Source organism: Pongo abelii, chromosome 18 (genome assembly GCF_028885655.2).
Source record: "Pongo abelii isolate AG06213 chromosome 18, NHGRI_mPonAbe1-v2.0_pri, whole genome shotgun sequence".
Lineage (NCBI taxonomy): Eukaryota > Metazoa > Chordata > Mammalia > Primates > Hominidae > Pongo > Pongo abelii.
Window position 1 is genome coordinate 21,360,136 of NC_072003.2, and position 19,476 is coordinate 21,379,611.

Below are 19,476 nucleotides of genomic sequence, written 5' to 3' on the forward strand. Positions count from 1 at the left end.
AACCCAAGCTAGCTTACAATCTTAAAAAGAGACCCTGCTTCACTGGGCACAGTGGCTCTCGCCTATAATCCCAGCACTTTGGGAGGCCGAGGAGGGCAGATCATGAGGTCAGGAGTTCGAGACCAGCCTGACCAACATGGTGAAACCCTGTCTCTACTAAAAATACACAAAAACTTAGCCGGGCCTGGTGGTGCAGCGCCTGTAGTCCCAGCTACTCAGGAGGCTGAGGCAGGAGAATCATTTGAACCCGGGAGGCGGAGGTTGTAGTGAGCCGGAGGTTGTAGTGAGCCAAAATCACACCACTGCATTCCCGCCTGGGCGACAGAACGAGACTCAAAAGAAAAAAAAAAAAAAAAAAAGAGACCCTACTTCAGCTCTCAATTTGCATCGCTTATCTTCCCCTTTTGTCAGTAAGTCCTGGAAGTACCCTAGAGACATACCATTTGGCCTGGGAAATTGCCAAGATTGAAAGGAAATATCTTACTCTATGACCTCTTTAATAGATGAAGGACAAAAAAGGCTGAAAATGTACAAAGATATGCATCCCTCCCCCACCAGTTACATGCCAAACATAGGCCAGGCGCAGTTGATCATACCTGTAATCCCAGCTGTTTGGGAGCCCGAGGCAGGCAGATTACCTGAGATCAGGAGTTCAAGAGCAGCCTGGCCAACATGGTGAAACCCAGTCTCTACTAAAAATACAAAAAAATTAGGCAGCCGTGGTGGTGCACATCTGTAATCCCAGCTACTCGAGAGGCTGAGGCAGGAGAATCGCTTACCCAGAGGCGGAGGTTGCAGTGAGCCGAGAGCTCGCCACTGCACTCCAGCCTGGAGAACAGAGTGAGACTCAGTCTCCAAAAAAAAAAAAAAAAAAGGCCAAACATAGCCCATTCCAAAGAAGATTAAGATTAAGAATCACTAAGAGTTACATTGCACCACTGCACTCCAGCCTAGGTGACAGAACAAGACTCCGTCTCAAAAAAAAAAAAAAAAAAAAGAGTTACACACTGCAGAAATCTAAAGAATCTCAAAAGTAGACTGGGACTTTATAATCAAGGTAAAGGTGAAGTGATGTTTACCAATATAAGAAATGAATGGGTCAGGCACGGTGGCTCATGCCTGTAATCACAGCACTTTGGGAGGCCGAGGCAGGAGGATCACAAGGTCAGGAGATTGAGATCATCCTGGCTAACACAGTGAAACCCCGTCTCTACTAAAACTACAAAAAAATTAGCCGGGCGTGGTGGCAGGCGCCTGAAGTCCCAGCTACTCAGGAGGCTGAGGCAGGAGAATGGCGTGAGCGCGGGAGATGGAGTACGCAGTGAGCTCAGATCGCGCCACTGCACTCCAACCTGGGGGACACAGCGAGACTCCGCCTCAAAAAAAAAAAAAAAAAAGAAATGTATGCAGCCATTTTTTTCAACTCCTGAAAATAGTCAGATAATAACTGTAGTTATTCTGATAAAGTTCCTTTAGCCAACAGGTTGAAGCACATTCCCAGGGAATGATATGTTTATAAGATTTTCTAACAATTGCATATGTTAAATCTTCTCTTTAAAAATAATCCTGGCCAGGCGCGGTGGCTCACACCTGTAATCCCAGCACTGTAGGAGGCCGAGGCAGGTGGAGCACTTGAGGTCAAGAGTTCAAGACCAGCCTGACCAACATGGAGAAACCCTGTCTCTACTAAAAATACAAAATTAGCCAGGTGTGGTGGTGCATGCCTGTAATCCCAGCTACTCGGGAGGCTGAGGCAGGAGAATCACTTGAACCCGGGAGGCGGAGGTTGTGGTGAGCCGAGATGGCGCCATTGTACTCCAGCCTGGGCAACAAGAGCGAAACTCCATCTCAATAAAAGGAAAAAATAAAGTAAAATAAATAAAAATAAAAATAATCCTAGGCCAAGCCGGCTGCAGTAGCTCACACCTATAATCCCAGCTACTCAGGAGGCTGAAACAGGAGGATCACTTGAGCCCAGGAGTTTGAGACCAGCCTGGGCAACACAGTGAGACTGTGTCTCTAAAGAAAAAAATCATCATCATCATCCTCGGCCAGTCCAGACAACATAGCAAGACCTCCAACTCTAAAAGAAAATGAAATAAAAAATTTTAAAAGTCAATTTAATTAGAGGTCTCAAGTAATTCCAGAAGATATGGTCTCACAAATCAAATACTGAAAAAGGAAGATGCCTTTCAAGATAATCACACTATTATTTTAACTGTAGGAAAATGTATTAAATGAAGACAGCTTTTGCTAGCTGCTGAAACATACTAGTAAGAACAGGAAACCATGCTCCCACCATGCTCAGCAGTAGACAGAAATTTACTGAGGTCTTTGTATTTAGCCTTAAGTATAAGACACCTAGGAAACTTCAAAATCATCACTTAAGCCACTTTAAACCCACAGTCTATACAAACCCTATCTTTTTCTTTTGTTACATTTTATACTAAACACACTTTAATCAGATTGACATAAGTGATTTAAAAGAAGTAACTTTTATAATTCCCTTTTACAAGGGAAAAAAAAACAATGTTTCTAGATATTAAGTTCCTTAAGAGACAGCAATCATTTATTATAGATTTACAGTACTACAATTTCAAATAGTACCAGAATCTTTTTTTTTCTTTGAGACAGTGGCACAATCACAGCTCACAGTAGCCTCGACCTCCTGGGCTAAAGCAATCCTCCCACGTCAGCCTCCCAAGTAGGTGGGACTAGAAACTCATGCCACCATGTCCAGCTATTTTGTTTTTTTGAGACAGAGTCTTGCTCTGTCGCCCAGGCTGGAGTGCAGTGGCGTGATCTTGGCTCACTGCAACCTCTGCCTCCTGGGTTCAAGCAATTCTCCTGCCTCAGCCTCCCAAATAGCTGGGATTACAGGCATGCACCACCATGCCAAGCTAATTTTTGTATTTTTAGTAGAGACGGAGTTTCATCAGGTTGGTCAGGCTGGTCTCGAATTCCTGATCTCGGTGATCTGACAGCCTCGGCCTCCCAAAGTGCTGGGATTACAAGTGTAAGCCACCATGCCCGGCCAATTTTTTTTATTTTTTGTAGAAACGAGGTCTCACTATGTTACCCAGGCTGATCTCCAACTCCTGGGCTCAAGTGATCCACCCACCTCCCTGCCTTAGTCTCCCAAAGCACCACCATGCCCGGCCCAAAATCTTGTAATTGCTTAATACCGTATATACATTCTTATAATATGATATTTCCCATCTTTGTTTAGAAGATGCGTGTGGTTCTTCTCCACCCCCTCAAGTGCTTAAAACTATCACATTGGCAGAGTACAACCTTTCAATGTTTCTGGCATCCTCCCTCCTCCCATTAAAAAAAAAAATTAAAATAAAAATATGTATATACACACCCATACACACTACACCAGAGGGAAAAAAGCAATTCATCGTTCAACTGGTGTTCTTATAAGAATCAGTTCTTAAATTCCAACCGTGTAGTAAAAGGTAAGCAAGCTACAAGCTACCTTTTAACCTACCCTTTCTCTATATACATTCCATTTACATTGTACTTGCCCTCCAATCTATGCAAATAGTCACAAAGATTAGATTATGTTTGCTGGCTTATCATTTCAACTAGTAACAAATTCTTAAGGTGTGAATACAAGATATGGAGAAAAAATGATGATGCAGAGCTATGCTGAAATTTCTTATTGTTCAACTTGAAATAGGTTTACAGCCTAATGGGAGTACACTAGAAAATGTAGAAAGAAGGCAGGCACGGTGGCTCACACCTGTAATCCCAGCACTTTGGGAGGCAGAGGTGAATGGATCACAAGGTCAGGAGTTCAAGACCAGCCTGGCCAACAAGGTGAAACCCCGTCTCTACTAAAAATACAAAAAAAAATTACCTGGGTGTGGTGGCACATGCCTGTAATCCCATCTACTCAGGAGGCTGAGGCAGGATAATCACTTGAACCCGGGTGGCGGAGGCTGCAGTGAGCTGAGATCGCACCATTGCACTCCAGCCTGGCGGACAGAGCGAGACTCCGTCTCAAAAAGAAAAAAAAAGAAAATGTAGAAAGAGAGCCACTCCACTGCAGAGCAATTACTTCTATCTCCACTAATATTTTTCTAAATATTCACTGAAACAGTTTTAAAAATAATTTCCTGAACTTTAACCCTCCCAACGTCTTCAAAAGGCAAAAATTACCCCCTCAGAGGGACACAGCTGGTAGTGCCAATACAAAAGATCTTTGTCTTCCCATTCTTAGTCCACAGCTTTTTTCATGACACCAGCCTCTCCTAAGATAAATATCTGTGAAGGATCAACTTTTTAAAATACACACATTCTAGCTGGGCACGGTGGCTCACATCTGTAATTCCAGAACTTTGGGAGGCTGAGACGGACGTATCACCTGAGGTCAGGAGTTTGAGACCAGCCTGGCCAACATGGTGAAACCCGTCTCTACTAAAAATACAAAAATTAGCCAGGCGTGGTGGCACATGCCTGTAGTCCCAGCTACATGGGAGGCTGAGGCAGGAGAATCGCTTGAACCCGGAAGGTGGAGATTGCAGTGAGCCAAGATGGTGCCAACTGCACTCCAGCCTGGGCAACAGAGCAAGACGCCGTCTCAAAAAAAAAAAAAAAAAAATCTTAAAAATAAAGACGCTTAGAGAGGAATCTAAAACACACTGGTTCTATTTTTAACTTCACCAATGCTAAGACAGCGAGTGGATTTTTTTTTTTTTTGAAAAAGAAAAGGGAACAAATTTCACATAGGAGAATAGTTTTTGAAATCTTTGCACAACAGGGTGGCTATAGTAAATAATGATGTATTTATTTGCAAAGAGAAGACAGAGATAACAATAGCAATAATAATAATGTATTTCAAATAATTAAGAGTAAATTTCAAATGCCTCACCACAAAATATAAGTAAGCAAAGTAAGGCGATAGTATGTTAATTAGCATGATTTAATCATACCACATTACACATATATAAACATTACGTTGTACCCTATGTGTACAATTATGATTTTTGAATTAATATTAGAGTGGGGAGAACAATAATAATTTTTACTTCTTCAGTAAGATTACAATGAAAATGTAGAGAGCACTAGCATTATAGTAACTACACGATAGGCCACTTTAAATAAAAGGCATCTTTTACAAAATTTTTAGTCAATAAATTGATTACCACATACTTACGACCTATTTGCTATTAAGTGTAAGTTAATTTATAATTTTGGTATTTTCAAAAAAGGAACATATTAAAATCCTATCAATATTTCAAATAATGACAGAATTAATCATTTTTAATAGAATCCTCACTCAGGTCCTTCAAAAACAATATAAACTATGACTTAAGGTGGATTCCTTTAAATCTGACTAATGAATAAATGTTAAATCTCAAATTTCATAGTCCCAGTGCTGGAAAACCTATATTTTTATTTTTCTTCACGTTTATACAAAGAACATACGGACAGGCAAGAAATGTAATCAACCTTTGTAGGAAAGAATCCCAGGATTTTTTTCCCTTTCAATTAAATATATATGAATTCTAGGTGATACTGGTGATCATGTCTGGATCTTTTTACTCATCTAATGAGAAAAGAGTCTCATTATACAAAGAGGTTAGTCAAAAAGCCTGAAGATTTCCTCACATAAGTGGGTTTTTCTGTCTGGCAAATCTGAAGAAGTCAACATAGAATTTGTCATTAATGCATTGAATCTGAACTTCCACTATTAAAATCAAATTAGGGCCTGGAAATAAAGTGTTAACACTTCAGGCAAGAAATTCCAGGGTTTGTATCATCCGGAATATAAACCAGGGACACCCTCAAGAGGCTGAAGAGCAAGAGTCATGCACTGCTTCAGAGGATTAAATACTCCAAGATGAAAGTTAAAATTTCAAACACACATATCACACATATACATCTTTTAACATCAGATTGAAATGCTAAAGGGAACAGAGTAAAGGTACGTTTTTAATTAATAAATTTAAATGAGAGAAAACTTTAAATTCAAAGAGCTTCAGTAAAAAAAATAAAAGAAAATGTTAGCAATGTTATCAAATGTGGACGAAAAGCTAATATGTCACTATGTAATCTAAGACATATTCATTAGTGGAGCCTTTTTTCTAGGTTATTAATATATTACATGCCATCCAAAAACAAATATCTAGTAAATATTAACAACTTCTTAACAACCTGTAGGTTCCCAAAGACATATACATGTATGTGCAGTGAGGCCACTGCTAAGCCTTTAATAATATTCTTGTAGACTACTAAAGTTCTCTATGATGATAAAAAGGGTAGTAAAAAAAATCTAGTGTCTCCCCTTAATAAACAAAGAACAAGCATAACTTAGGAAGTTCGGTAACAAAAACAATCTATAATTCTGGTACCAGAAATCCCTCTGAGGCTGGGCGAGGTGGCTTACGCCTGTAATCCCAGCACTTCGGGAAGCCAAGGCAGGGGGGAATCACCTGAGGTTGGGAGATAAAGAACATCCTGGCTAACACGGTGAAACCCTCTCTCTACTAAAAATACAAAAAATTAGCCAGGCGAGTGGCACATGCCTGTAATCCCAGCTACTCAGGAGGCCGAGGCAGGAGAATCACTTGAACCCAGGAGGTAGAGGTTGCGTGAGCCTAGAACGTGCCATTGCACTCCAGCCTGGGCAACAAGAGCAAAACTCCATCTCAAAAAAAAAGCAACAAGTCCCTCTGAAAAAAGTTTTAAATAATAAACGAAAAAAGTCTATAACAGTTTTTTAAATAACTATAAAGTCCTACACATATTATATGAATACCAACATAATAATAACATGAATATGAATATCAACAGGATATCCAATTCCTTTTTTGAAAAGGTCTGAAAATTAATATGAAAGAAGTAATTCAGTATGTTTAGAAATCTGTTGATTCTAGGCCAGGTGTGGTGGCTCATGCCTGTAATCCCAGCACTTTGGGATTTACAAAATGGGATTTCCTCCTCACCTAAGGTCAGGAGTTCAAGATCAGCCTGGCCAAGATGGTGAAACCCCATCTCTACTAAAAACTACAAAAATTAGCCAGGCATGGTGGCAGTCACCTGTCATCCCAGTTACTCAGGAGGCTGAGGTAGCAGAATCACTTGAACCCGGGCAGCAGAGTTTGCAGTGAGCCAAGATCTCACCACTGCACTCCAGCCTGGGTGACAAATAAAATAAAATAAAGAAATCTGTTGATTCTGGAATATTTGCGTTTCATTCCCCAATCAGCAGGCATGCAATTGGCAAGAAGTGTGTTTCCCCAGGCATTCTAATGGGATGCCAGAAGGCTCAACCCAGTGCTTAAATTTTTAGTGATTACATTGCTGAAATAATGTAGACAGATAAAACAGACCCAAGATAAGTCAATGTGTAAAAAGACTCAATATGTGCACAAGGTATTTTTCAAGATGGATAAAACATATGAATCTTAAATTACCATATTCTTTTTTTTTTTTTTTTCTGAGACGGAGGTTTTTTTCCTCTTGTTGCCCAGGCTGGAGTGCAATGGCATCATCTCCACTCACTGCAACCTCCGCCTTCCAAGTTCAAGCAATTCTCCTGCCTCAGCCTCCTGAATAGCTGGAACTACAGGCGTGTGCCACCATGCCCAGCTAATTTTTGTATATTTTTTAGTCGAAATGGGGTTTCACCATGTTGGCCAGGATGGTCTTGATCCCTTGACCTCATGATCCGCCCAGCTCGGCCTCCCAAAGTGCTGAGATTACAGGTGTGAGCCACTGCACGCATGGCCAAATTACCAGATTCTTTCTTCTGTAAAAAGATCTGGCCGCTCCAGTCCATTACAATACTGTCTTTTTGAGCCTGCTCAATCAGTTTGTTTAAGCCCTGCCTCAGGCCAACAGGGCTGCCATAAGAGGAACGCTTTCCCCAAAAACACATCCTACAAGAACAGTGTTGTAATCTCTGGAGTTAACACTAAATATAAAAACACAAACTTGCAGGATCTCATTTTCATGTATTTACTTGAGGAAAGACACAAATATAGAGTGTATGCTATTTATTGATGCACTTAGTAGGAAAGAAGGGGATAGCAAAAGTAACAATTTTACCAGATCCATGCACATATACAGGTTGTATTTCACTGGAGATGGCACACATAAAAATTCCAGATAGTGGTAAGGATATGAAAAAAATGTGGCAGGAATGGGTGTGATAGTGAAAAAGTCACTGCATATCTGTACCTTGACTGAGGTCACGGTTACACAGGTGTATACATTTGTCAAAATTTACTGAATTTAAGAACTATACAGGCTGGGCATGGTGGCTCACCCCTGTAATCCCAGCACTTTGGGAGGCCGAGGCAGGTGGATCACCTGAGGTCAGGAGTTCGAGACCAGCCTGGCCAACATGGTGAAACCCCATCTCTACTAAAAGTACAAAAACTAGCCAGGCGTGGTGGCAGGCATCTGTAATCCCAACTACTTGGGAGGCTAAGGCAGGAGAAGCACTTGAACCCGGGAGGCAGAGGTTGCAGCGAGCCGTGATCCCACCATTGCACTCCAGCCTGGGGGATAAGAGCGTGACTTCGTCTCAAAAAAAAAAAGGAAGAAAAAAAAAAAAAAAACACCACCACCTATACATACATAAATTTTATCTCAAAGAAGCACCACAATAGAATTCAAAAGAGAATTCAATTTAAAAAGGAAAAGTACACTCGATTAATACAAGATGGAAAAGAATAACATTATAAAACCAAGTATCTCTGCATGAGCGAACTCCACAAGAATTTAGTAAGTTATACTCTACATTTAAAAAAAACAAAAACACAGAATAAGGGAGCATTTCCTATACATATGAAACCACAAAATTTCTGTACTCTTTACTGTTAGGCCTCTATACAAGGGGAAGTATGTTTCATTTTATAGTTCCAAAAATAAAATGGGCTCTGAAAAACTTCAAGATAGTCAAAGACAGGTAACCAAAATGACGACATGAAAAGATAACAAACAACAGCTTCTCTGAATCATTAAGGGTGGTCCAATGAAAGGAGCCTCAGGGATTTGTTTTAGGTGATTAGGATACGGAACAAGAGTCAGGTAACAAAGGCAGAAAATCCTAAAGAATTGTAACAATTCAATGTTCCCAAAAGACACCATGGACCACACTCCATTTTATATGACACTTATATGACATTCTATACATGTGTCTAACATGAGGATTGAGCAGATAAAAAGTATCACTTTAGTAATCATTCTCAATCAACGCCAGATAACAAATGAGGGGCTTTTGCTTATGGAAATTCTCATATATTGAGCTGAACATTTTTACCTTTATTTATTTATTTATTTATTTATTTATTTATTTATTTATTTATTGAGACAGAGTTTCGCTCCTGTTGCCCCGGCTGGAGTGCAATGGCCCGATCTCGGCTCACCACAACCTCCATCTCCCTGGTTCAAGTGATTCTCCTGCCTCAGCCTCCCAAGTAGCTGAGATTACAGGCATATGCCCCCACGCCCAGCTAATTTTTGTATTTTTAGTAGACACAGGGTTTCTCCATGTTGGTCAGGCTGGTCTCTCCCGACCTCAGGTGATCCACCCACCTTGGCCTCCCAAAGTGCTGGGATTACAGGTGTGAGCCACCATGCAGCCTTATCTTAATTTAAATTGTTAAACATAAACATAATACTCAGGTCCTTAGCAGCCCCTTCTCTATATTGTTCCAATTAACTGCCGCCCACTGCGATCTCTCTTGCACGTGCGTGCAGGCACTCTAGATGGAGTCTTGCTCTTGTTGCCCAGGCTGGAGTGCAATGGCGCAATCTCAGCTCACCACAACCTCGGCCTCCTAGGTTCCAGCAATTCTCCTGCCTCAGCCTCCCGAGTAGCTGGGAATACAGGCATGCACCACCACACTCGGCTAATTTTGTATTTTTAGTAGAGACGGGGTTTCTCCATGTTGGTCAGGCTAGTCTCGAACTCCCGACCTCAGGAGATCCACCCACCTCAGCCTCCCAAACTGCTGGGATTACAGGCATGAGCCACCACGCCCAGCCCACACACTTTTTCAAGAAGCAACTAGATTTAATCTTCCTAAATTGTGCCACTTTCCCGCAGGTAAAATTTCAATGATTCCCTAAAGTCACTCCAAATACACTTAAACTGGGCCAGGGTGGTGGCTCACGCCTGTAATCCCAGCACTTTGGGAGGCCAAGATGGGTGGATCACCTGAGGTCATGAGTTCAAGACAAGCCTGACCAACATGGTGAAACCCCGTCTCTAGTAAATACAAAAAATTAGCCGGGTGTGGTGGTGCGTGCCTGTAATCCCTAGAGCTACTTGGGAGGCTGAGGAAGGAGAATTGCTTGAACCCGGGAGGCGGAGGTTGCAGTGAGCCAAAATGGCACCATTGTGCTCCAGCCTGGGCAACAAGAGCAAAAACTCCATCTCCAAAAACAAACAAACAAACAAACACTTGAACTATGATTCAAGGCCTACAATAGGCTTCCCAACCCAGTGCTTCAGCTTCACCTCTTATTTGTATTACTCCTCATAAGTACCCAATTCCGACACACACTGACAATTTGCACCTGGCCTTATCCTAGTTTTCTTCTATTTTGGGGGGATTCTCCCCCAAATTCACAGTGAAAATTGTACAGACCAATTCCATCACCCCACTGCTCCATACTTAACTGTATAGCTTTCCCCTCCTCTGACCCTCCAGGTTTTTGTTTTTGTTTTTTTGTTTTTGAAACAGTCTCGCTCTGTCACCCAGACTGGAGTGCAATGGCATGATCTTGGCTCACTGCAACCTTCACCTCCTGGGTTCGAGTGATTCTCCTGCCTCAGCCTCCCAAGTAGCTGGGATTACAGGCGCCCACCACTGCATCCAGCTAATTTTTGTATTTTTAGTAGAGATGGGGTTTCACCATGTTGGCCTGTAACCGCAGCACTTTGGGAGGTCAAGGCAGGCAGATCACCTGAGGTCAGGAGTTCAAGACCAGCCTGGCCAACCTGGCGAAACCCTGTCAATCACGCCACTGCACTCCAGCCTAAGTGACAGAGCAAGACTGTCTCAAAAAAAAAGAAAGAAAGGAAGGAAGGTATACTGAGAATTATATCACAAAATCCACATGCTCTCCCCTTTACAAAGCCCTTTATTTTTATCCCATAATAACTTATAGCCTCCTTGAAGGCAGTGGTTTTACAAGTCATAAAAATCCTGGCCGTGGCCCAGTGCAGTAGCTTATGCCTGTAATCCCAGCACTTTGGGAGGCCAAGACGGGCAGATCACTTGAGGTCAGAAGTTCGAGACCAGCCTGGTCGACATGGTGAAACCCCATCTCTACTAAAAATACAAAAATTAGCCAGGGGTAGTGGCGCATGCCTGTAATCCCAGCTACTCGGGAGGCTGAGGTAGGAGAATCGCTTGAACCCAGGAGGCTGAGGTTGCAGTGAGCCAAGATTGTACCAGTGCATTTCAGCCTGGGCAACACAGTGAGACCCCATCTCAAAAAAAAAATTTATGGCCGGGCACAGTGGCTCACGCCTGTAATCCCAGCACTTTGGGAGGCCAAGGCGGGCAGATCACGAGGTCAGGAGATCGAGACCATCCTGGCTAACACGGTGAAACCCCATCTCTACTAAAAATACAAAAAATTAGCCAGGCGTGGTGGCAGGCACCTGCAATCCCAGCTACTCGGGAAGCTGAGGCAGGAGAATGGCGTGAACCTGGGAGGCGGAGCTGGCAGTGAGTGGAGATTGTGCCACTGCACTCGAGCCTGGGCGACAGAGCAACACTCCGTCTCAAAAAAAAAAAAAATTTTATATATATATATACACACACACACACACACACACACACACATCTCCCTAGAAGCATCAATATTTACTGAATTAGAGTATTTCATTACCTGTTATAAAAAACAAACAAAAAAAAAACCTTCCATTATACTAATTTATAAAGGAATCAAAACAAAAGGGGTTGGGGGGTCCAGGCACGGTGTCTCACTCCTGTAATCCCAGCACTTTGAGAAGCTGAGGTGGGAACCTGAGGTCAGGAGTTCGAGACCAGCCTGGCCAACATGGCGAAACCCTGTCTCTAATACAAAAATTAGCCGGGCCTGGTGACTTGCGCCTGTAGTCCCAGCTACTCGGGAGGCTGAGGCACGTGAATCACTTGAACCCAGGAGGTGGAAGTTGTACTGAGCCAAGATTGTGCCACTGCACTCCAGCCTGGGAGACAGAGTGAAACTATGTCTTTTAAAAAAAAGGCCGGGTACAGTGGCACACACCTGTAATCCCAGCACTTTGGGAGGCTGAGGCAGGTGGATCACCTGAGGTCAGGAGTTCACGATCAGCCTAACATGGTGAAACCCCGTCTCTACTAAATATTAAAAAATTAGCCGGGTGTGGTGGCACATGCCTGTAATCTGATCTACTTGGGAGGCTGAGACAGGAAAATCGCTTGTACCTGGGAGGCGGAGGTTGCAGTGAGCCAAGATTGCACCCTTGCACTCCAGCCTGTACAACAAGAGCAAACTCCGTCTCAAAAAAAAAAAAAAAAAAAAAGTTGGGGTGAGGGGAAGGTTCAACTTAAAGATACAATTACTAAGCGTTTCATAAGGAATGACCTATTTCATAATGGAGTAGGAGTTTGACACCAGCATGGGCAACATGGGGAGGCCCCATCTCTACAAAAAAATAAAAATAAAAAATCAGCATGCCAAGCATGGTGGGTCACACCTGTAATCCCGGCACTTTGGGAGGCCAAGGAGGAAGGATCACTTGAGCCTAGCTATTCAAGACCAGCCCAGGCAGCATGGTAAAACCCCATCTCTACAAAAAACAAAAACAAAAAAAGTAGCTGGGGGTGGTGACATGCACCTGTGGTCCCAGCTATTGGGAGGGTGAGGTAGGAGGACTTATTGAGCCTGGGAGGTGGAGGCTGCAGTGAGCTGAGATGGTTCCACTGCACTCCAACCTGAGCAATGGAGTGAGACTCTGTTTCAGAAAAAGAGAGGAGGCCAGGCGTAGTGGCTCACGCCTGTAATCCCAGCACTTTGGGAGGCCGAAGTGGGTGGATCACCTGAGGTCAGCAGTTCAAGACCAGCCTGGCCAACATGGTGAAATCCCATCTCCACTAAAAACACAAAAATTAGCTAGGCATAGTGGCATGCACCTGTATTCCCAGCTACTTGGGAGGCTGAGACAGGAGAATCACTTGAACCAGGAGGTGGAGGTTGCAAGTGAGCTGAGATTGTGCCACTATACTCCAGCCTGGGCAACAAAGTAAAACCCTGTCTCAAAAAAAAAAAAAAAAAAAAGACAGAGAGAGAGGAAAAATAAATAAATTAGCCAGGTGTGGTGGTATGCACCTGTGGTCCCAGCTACTCAGGAGGCTAAGGCGGGAGGATTCCCAGAGCCCAGGAAGTCAAGGCTGCAGTGAGCAGTGATTGCACCACTGCACTCCAGCCTGGGCAACAGAGAAAGAGCATATCTCAAAAAATAGGAAAGAAAAGAAAAGAAAAACATAAAAACAAATGTTCATTTTATTTTTTATTTTTTAGTTTATTATGGCTGTTTTACTCTCCCCCAAGTAAAACAGCCATACACAATTTGCTGAAATTTTCCTTAGTGTACCTTGAAATCTGTGGAACAGAACTGGCAATCACTGAATTCTATTTGACTCTAGTTCCATTTAATATTAGACTGGTGTGAAAGTAATTGCGGTTTTTTCCAAAACTTAGTACAGACTGATAAAAGGCTGAATAGACAACTCTGGTTTCAAAAATCCAGCTTCTCACAACATCAGACATACTAGTATATAGCTTTTCTAATTTCACAACACATTTCCATTTTTTGGTCTTTCACAATAGAGAAGATGTGTGTACTTTTGAATACTTTGATCTGTCTACAACCTACCGAAATTGGAAGGTGTTTTTATTATACAGTTTCATCCTTTTAGAAGTATAGAAAGATCCTAAGTTTGGGCACAGTAAGATACTCAATATAGATCTACTACTAAACAAGTAACACCAATTACACAATTAATGTCCTAACACCCCGAGTGGAGAAGTAAAATCTACTTGTTTTCTGATGACTTGAATGCCTTCTCTTCTTTGTTGAATTAATCAATCTGCTTGACTCCAATGTCAAATTAATCAATGTCACTTTAGAATATTAAAATGTACAATTATGAATTACACATTTAATTTTAAAACACATCATTCTGATCTCTATCTTGATTGATACTAGAAGATTATCTTCCAAACTAAGGTGGAAAAAATGACAGACTTTAGCTATTGGCAATGATAGGTCATTTTTTTAGGGAAGAGGAGTAAAGAGGGCAACCTCCATAGGTCAGATATCCCTTTGTTCTAAGAAGCCATCACCCCTGTTTCTTCATATGAAAAAAACCAGAGGCATCCAGTGGTTCCCAAAACCTTCTCAACTTTACGCTTGAGGAACCCACAGATTTCAAATAATACAACTTACCTAAGACCACTCATTTGTTTAACCCTTTTTTTTTTTTTTTTTTTTTTTGGGAGAAGGAGTCTTGCTCTGTTGCCCAGGCTGGAGTGCAGTGGTGTGATGTCACTCACTACAACCTCCGCCTCTCAGGTTCAAGTGATTCTCCTGCCTCAGCCTCCCAAGTAACTGGGATTACAGGCATGCACCACCACATCCCGCTAATTTTTTTTTTTTTTTTTTTAGTAGAGACGGGGTTTCACCATGTTGGTTGGCCAGGCTGGTCTCGAACTCCTGACTTCAGGTGATCCACCCACCTCAGCCTCCCAAAGTGCTGGGATTACAGGCGTGAGCCACTGCCCCCAGCCTGCTTAACCTTTCTTAAATGTCGGGTGTGGTGGCTCACACCTGTAATCTCAACACTTTGGGAGGCTGAAGGTGGGCCGATTGCTTGAGTTCAGGGGTTCAAGACCAGCCTGGGCAACGTGGTGAAAACCCCATCTCTACAAAAAATACAAAAATGAGCCGGGCTGGTGGCAAGCGCCTGGAGCCCCAGCTACTTGTGGATGCTGAGGCAGGAGGCTTGAGCCTGGGAGGTCGAGACTGCAGTAAGCCAAGTATTTGTGCCGCTGCACTCCAGCCTGGCTGACACAGCAAGACCCTGTCTCAAAAAAATTTATAGAAGAGTTGACTGAGAGCACAGTGAATGAAAAGGAAGACTATAAGCCAGTGCCATATAAATGCTTACTATTGGAGGTATGCTTCTATGGAACACGGGTTTGCTCTCTTGCCATATGACATTCACGTATTCAGCCACCTGGAACACTTCCTGTCAGTATGTGTGAAGTATCATGTGTGGTCAAAATTGACTCAACAGTCATTTTCCACACCAACTGGCAAACTAACACTAAAAGAAATCAACAAGTGTTGCTTTTTCAAAAGCCTAAATCGGCTGAGTGCGGTGACTTACACCTGTAATCCCAGCACTTTGGAAGGCGAAAGCAGGCGGATCACCTGAGTCAGGAGTCCAAGAACAGGCTGGCCAACATGGTGGAATCCCATCTCTACTAAAAATACAAAAATTAGCTGAACGCCTGTAATCCCAGCTACTCAGGAGGCTGAGGCAGGAGAATTTTTCCTTGAAACCGGGAGGCAGAGGCTGCAGTGAGTCGAGATTACACCACTGCACTCCAGCCTGGGAGACAGAGCAAGACTCCATCTCAGGAAGAAAAAAAAAAAGCCTACATCAAGGAAAACAGAACCAAAACACCAGGGACAAAATGGTACATAAGAGGCAAAAAAAAATTTAATCAAAAGTATTCTGATGAACCATAATAAATGTGCCTGCATCTGAAGATGTTCTAAACCTTCATTTAAGCAAGAAGCAAGATCAAGATCCGATCTGTCAGTTACCTGGAGTCTGTCATCTTTCTGAATAGGGGACAGAATCACCTCAAATTTAACTAACAAAAATTTATGACTTGGCAAACATCCCACGTATTTTTATTGACTAACAAATCAGCTATGACAATCTTAGGAACAAATCAAGTTATGCTGTGGGGTATGTCCACACTTCCCTGTTCCCTCTACAACAGGAGAAAACCAAATCTTTCCAACATCCTAACAAACTGTTACTCCCTGTAACCAAACGTATCACAGTATCGTCTACCAAGGCGTTACATCCTGAAACTTTCTTACAAACAGCACAGCTTCAAAGAAACCTTGTAAGCTTTCTTGTAAGCTCCTCCCTTCCCCCATCGCCCCTCCCCAGAGCCAAGAAATAAAGCACTTGAAAGAAACAACATGGATAATATTTATTAATAGCTCACGTACATATTCCATAACTACATAAGCCATTTGGCTTCATACCTGTCAGCAATGAAGTCAGGTGGCCCTAGCACGTGGCTGCGACTCTTCTCTATTTATTTAGAACTACAAACCACAATTTACACTTTTCCAAAAGCTGTAGACTATTTGGGAAGGGCACTTTATTCTTCTAAAAGTTTACTAAATTCTCTTATATACTTACACTGACCACAATACTGAAAAATAATAGAAAATCCATTGTCATTTATTTACCACCTAATTTGTTAGATGCCAGAAAATCAAATTTCACACATTTCAATAAAAAGGCAAAACTAAGCATGTCAATCATAGAAAAAAAATACTTAATCAACTAATTTTATTTAAAGCACTCACAAACTCTTAAGTGGTACAAGACAAGTCAACGCTATGTTTATCGAACAATATTTTTTTTTACGACTAAACATCTCAATTCTGGACTCAGGCACTAATTATTAAAGTCATCTAGTTATATACACCAATTCTCAACAGATACAGTATTTGGAAAGGTATATTAAACAGACTAAGATGTGTACCACCCACTAGCCAAAGATAATTTTATTGATTTCTCTAACGAGTCTTCAAATGTTACATTCTAACATCTTAGCAAATTATTTCCAAATACTACTGGAATTACATGTAACTATCAGGAAACAAAAGGGCTTCCCAACAACTTGTGCGTTCTACATTATTCGGCCAGTTTCTGGACAATTATAATACAATTGTGCTCCAAAGTAGGAGAGTTCCATGAATCAATTACCCCTAAAATATATTTCTGTACATTTAAGGAGTTCTAAGCATTGGGTTAAATTCCAAACAGACTCTGAATACAAGCATTTATTAAGAGAGGTTAGAATAAATCAGTCCTAAATTAGGCACAGCTGGCCCCCATTGATCAAAAAGACAGGAAATTACATTTATTTAAAAAGTTAATGTTCCTAATATATTCAAATCTAACTACGCCCCAAAACGGTCTGAGATCAAATCCTCCATAAAAGAGGAAATTCTCTAGACTTCTAAGTGGGTGCCCAAAGAGTTCACTCAAGTGTCCAGGTATGAATTACGATTCACCAGAGTAACCGGCCTTGCACTTAGGGAAAACTTCCATAGCCCAAGACCAGAGTGGGTCGATCCCATCAACAGTCACACAATCTCATCTCATGCTCCACTAATGAATGTTCTGCCTAAAGTCAGAGCAATGCCTTAGCTGGAGTTTTGTTTTGGTTTTTTCAATATTAACACGTGGGGGTCACAGAAAGGAAGAGAGGTTAGAAGATCTCTCACGTGGCGGCTGAAAGAGTGGGGAACCCAGAATGTGAATGAGTAACAGGGAGGGTCCTGGACTCTCAGGATCTCCCAACTCGGGGTCAGTGGGAGGCGGTAACTGGAATGCCCTCCCCCACCCCCGCCTCTTTCTCACCTCCTGGTCCCGACCCTAGGCCAGTGCCACCGCCGGGAGCCCCGGGTCTCGGCTCCAGCCCCGGGCTGAACAAGCAGGGAGGGGAGGCACTTAGGCCTCGCCTCCCCGCGGCCTTCCTCCCCCAGCCGGGGCGGAGGAGACCCAGGAAGCCGCGCCCGGCTCCGGGGGGTGGAGGGCCTAGGCCGCGCCTCCCAGCCCCGCGGCCCTAGGCCTCGGCCCGCCCGAGGCGGAGCCCGGGAGGTCGGGGCGGGGTCCCGGGCCGGTCACCCACCTGGGTTGCCAGTCATTCCAGCTCCGCGGATACTTGGTGCCGCCGCCGCCGCCGCTGCTCAGCCGAGACCCCGGGGCTCTGCGGCTCATTACCTTCCCCGACACGACATGGCCAAGCGCCGCCGCCCAAAGAAGCGCGAGTCGCTGCCCGAACCGGCCGCCGCCGACACCCCGCTCCGGCCCGGGGCTGAGGAGGAAGCCGAGAAGCAGCAGGAGGAGGAGGAGGAGGAGGCGGAGGGCGGGGGAAGAAGACGGCCGTTCCGGGTTCCGCCTGAGCCCGCAGCGCAGGACGAGGAGGCGGGAGCGGCGCGGTGAGAGAGAGGCGGATGAAGGGGAGGCGACGTCTCTTCCAGGGCCGTGCGCGGCCCACGACGCCGGGGCCCCGGAGGACGAGGACGACGAGGAGCAGGCGGTGGCGGCAGCCCCTCACGCTCACACGGCCACTGCTTCCCCGCCTCCCGGCTCCGCCCGCCGCGCCGCCGCTGTCGCACGGCATGCTGGGAGCGAGGGGCGGGGTCGGCGCCCGCCGGGCCTGGGGAGAGAGGCGGGTCCTGTCGGCGGGGCGGGGCCGAGAGAGGCGGGGTCGATAGCAGGCCGTCCCGCCCCCCACGTCCCCAGGCTCTTGGACGGCAAAGAGGTCTAGGCGTAGCGGTGACGAATCCTAAGACAGGGGATCTCCACTGCCGCGGCCACACACTTTTCTCCCAAACGCTTCCCGGAAAGCACCGGACCCCCGAGGGCCGGGCAGTCAGGTGTAAACAGGCGTCCAATCAAGGACCTGCGGTGTAGGGTGGGGGGGGCTGGTGCGCGCGCACACAGGCGTGCCCTTGGATTCACGTGCGCCAGTTTTCCCACTTTCTACGGGGCAGGGTGGAAAGTGAAAATAGTAAGATCGAGAGGTGGATATCCACCTTCACAACCTCCACCTGAAATGTGCCCATCGAGTCCTGGCACATTTTACCATTTCTTCACAATGAAAAAAACTAAACGATGGATGGGAAGGGAGTACCCACGACCACCAAACCCTGTCCTCTGCAATGTGAAATGTGCTTTGAAGTCCTCTCACCCTGAGGCTTGCCCGCCTTCTGCTAGTGAAAGAAGCTGGGGGCTAGGCGGGGTGGATCACGCCTGTAATCGCAGCACTTTGGGAGGCCGAGATGGGCGGATCATCTGAGGTGAGGAGTTCCAGACCAGCCTGGCCAACATGGAGAAACCCCCCTCTACTAAAAATACAAAAATTAGCCGGGCATGGTGGAGGGCGCCTGTAATCCCAGCTACTTGGGAGGCTGAGGCAGGGGAATCGCTTGAACCCAGTAGGCCGAGGTTGCAGTGAGCCGAGATCAGACCATTGCAGTCCAGCCTGCACAAGAGTGAAACTCTGTCTCAAAAAAATAAAAGAAGAGAGAGAGAGAGAAAGGAGGGAGGGAAGAAAAAGGACGGAAGGAAAGGAGGGAGGGAGAGAGGAAGGAAGGAAGGAAAGGAGGGAGGGAGGAAAGAAGGAAAGGAAAAAAGAAAGAGAGAA

At 44.3% G+C, this 19,476-nt stretch overlaps 1 protein-coding gene across 7 annotated transcripts in view; it reads right to left on the reverse strand.

Moving 5' to 3' along the window:
* The window catches only part of SMG1 (SMG1 nonsense mediated mRNA decay associated PI3K related kinase), a 114,605-nt gene extending 96,151 nt beyond the window's left edge, over positions 1-18,454 (reverse strand). For 3 of the 7 annotated variants that reach the window (XM_024241383.3, XM_024241381.3, XM_054534804.2), the window contains exon 1: positions 17,956-18,454. In XM_024241383.3, coding sequence (XP_024097151.1) covers positions 17,956-18,044 — 89 coding nt within the window. In that variant the 5' untranslated portion in view covers positions 18,045-18,454. Of the gene's footprint in view, positions 1-3,865; positions 9,230-17,955 lie in introns of those variants that run through there. The other 4 variants (XM_024241382.2, XM_024241384.3, XM_054534802.2 and 1 more) reach the window with 4 other exon arrangements.
* Between the last annotated feature and the right edge of the window lie 1,022 nt (positions 18,455-19,476).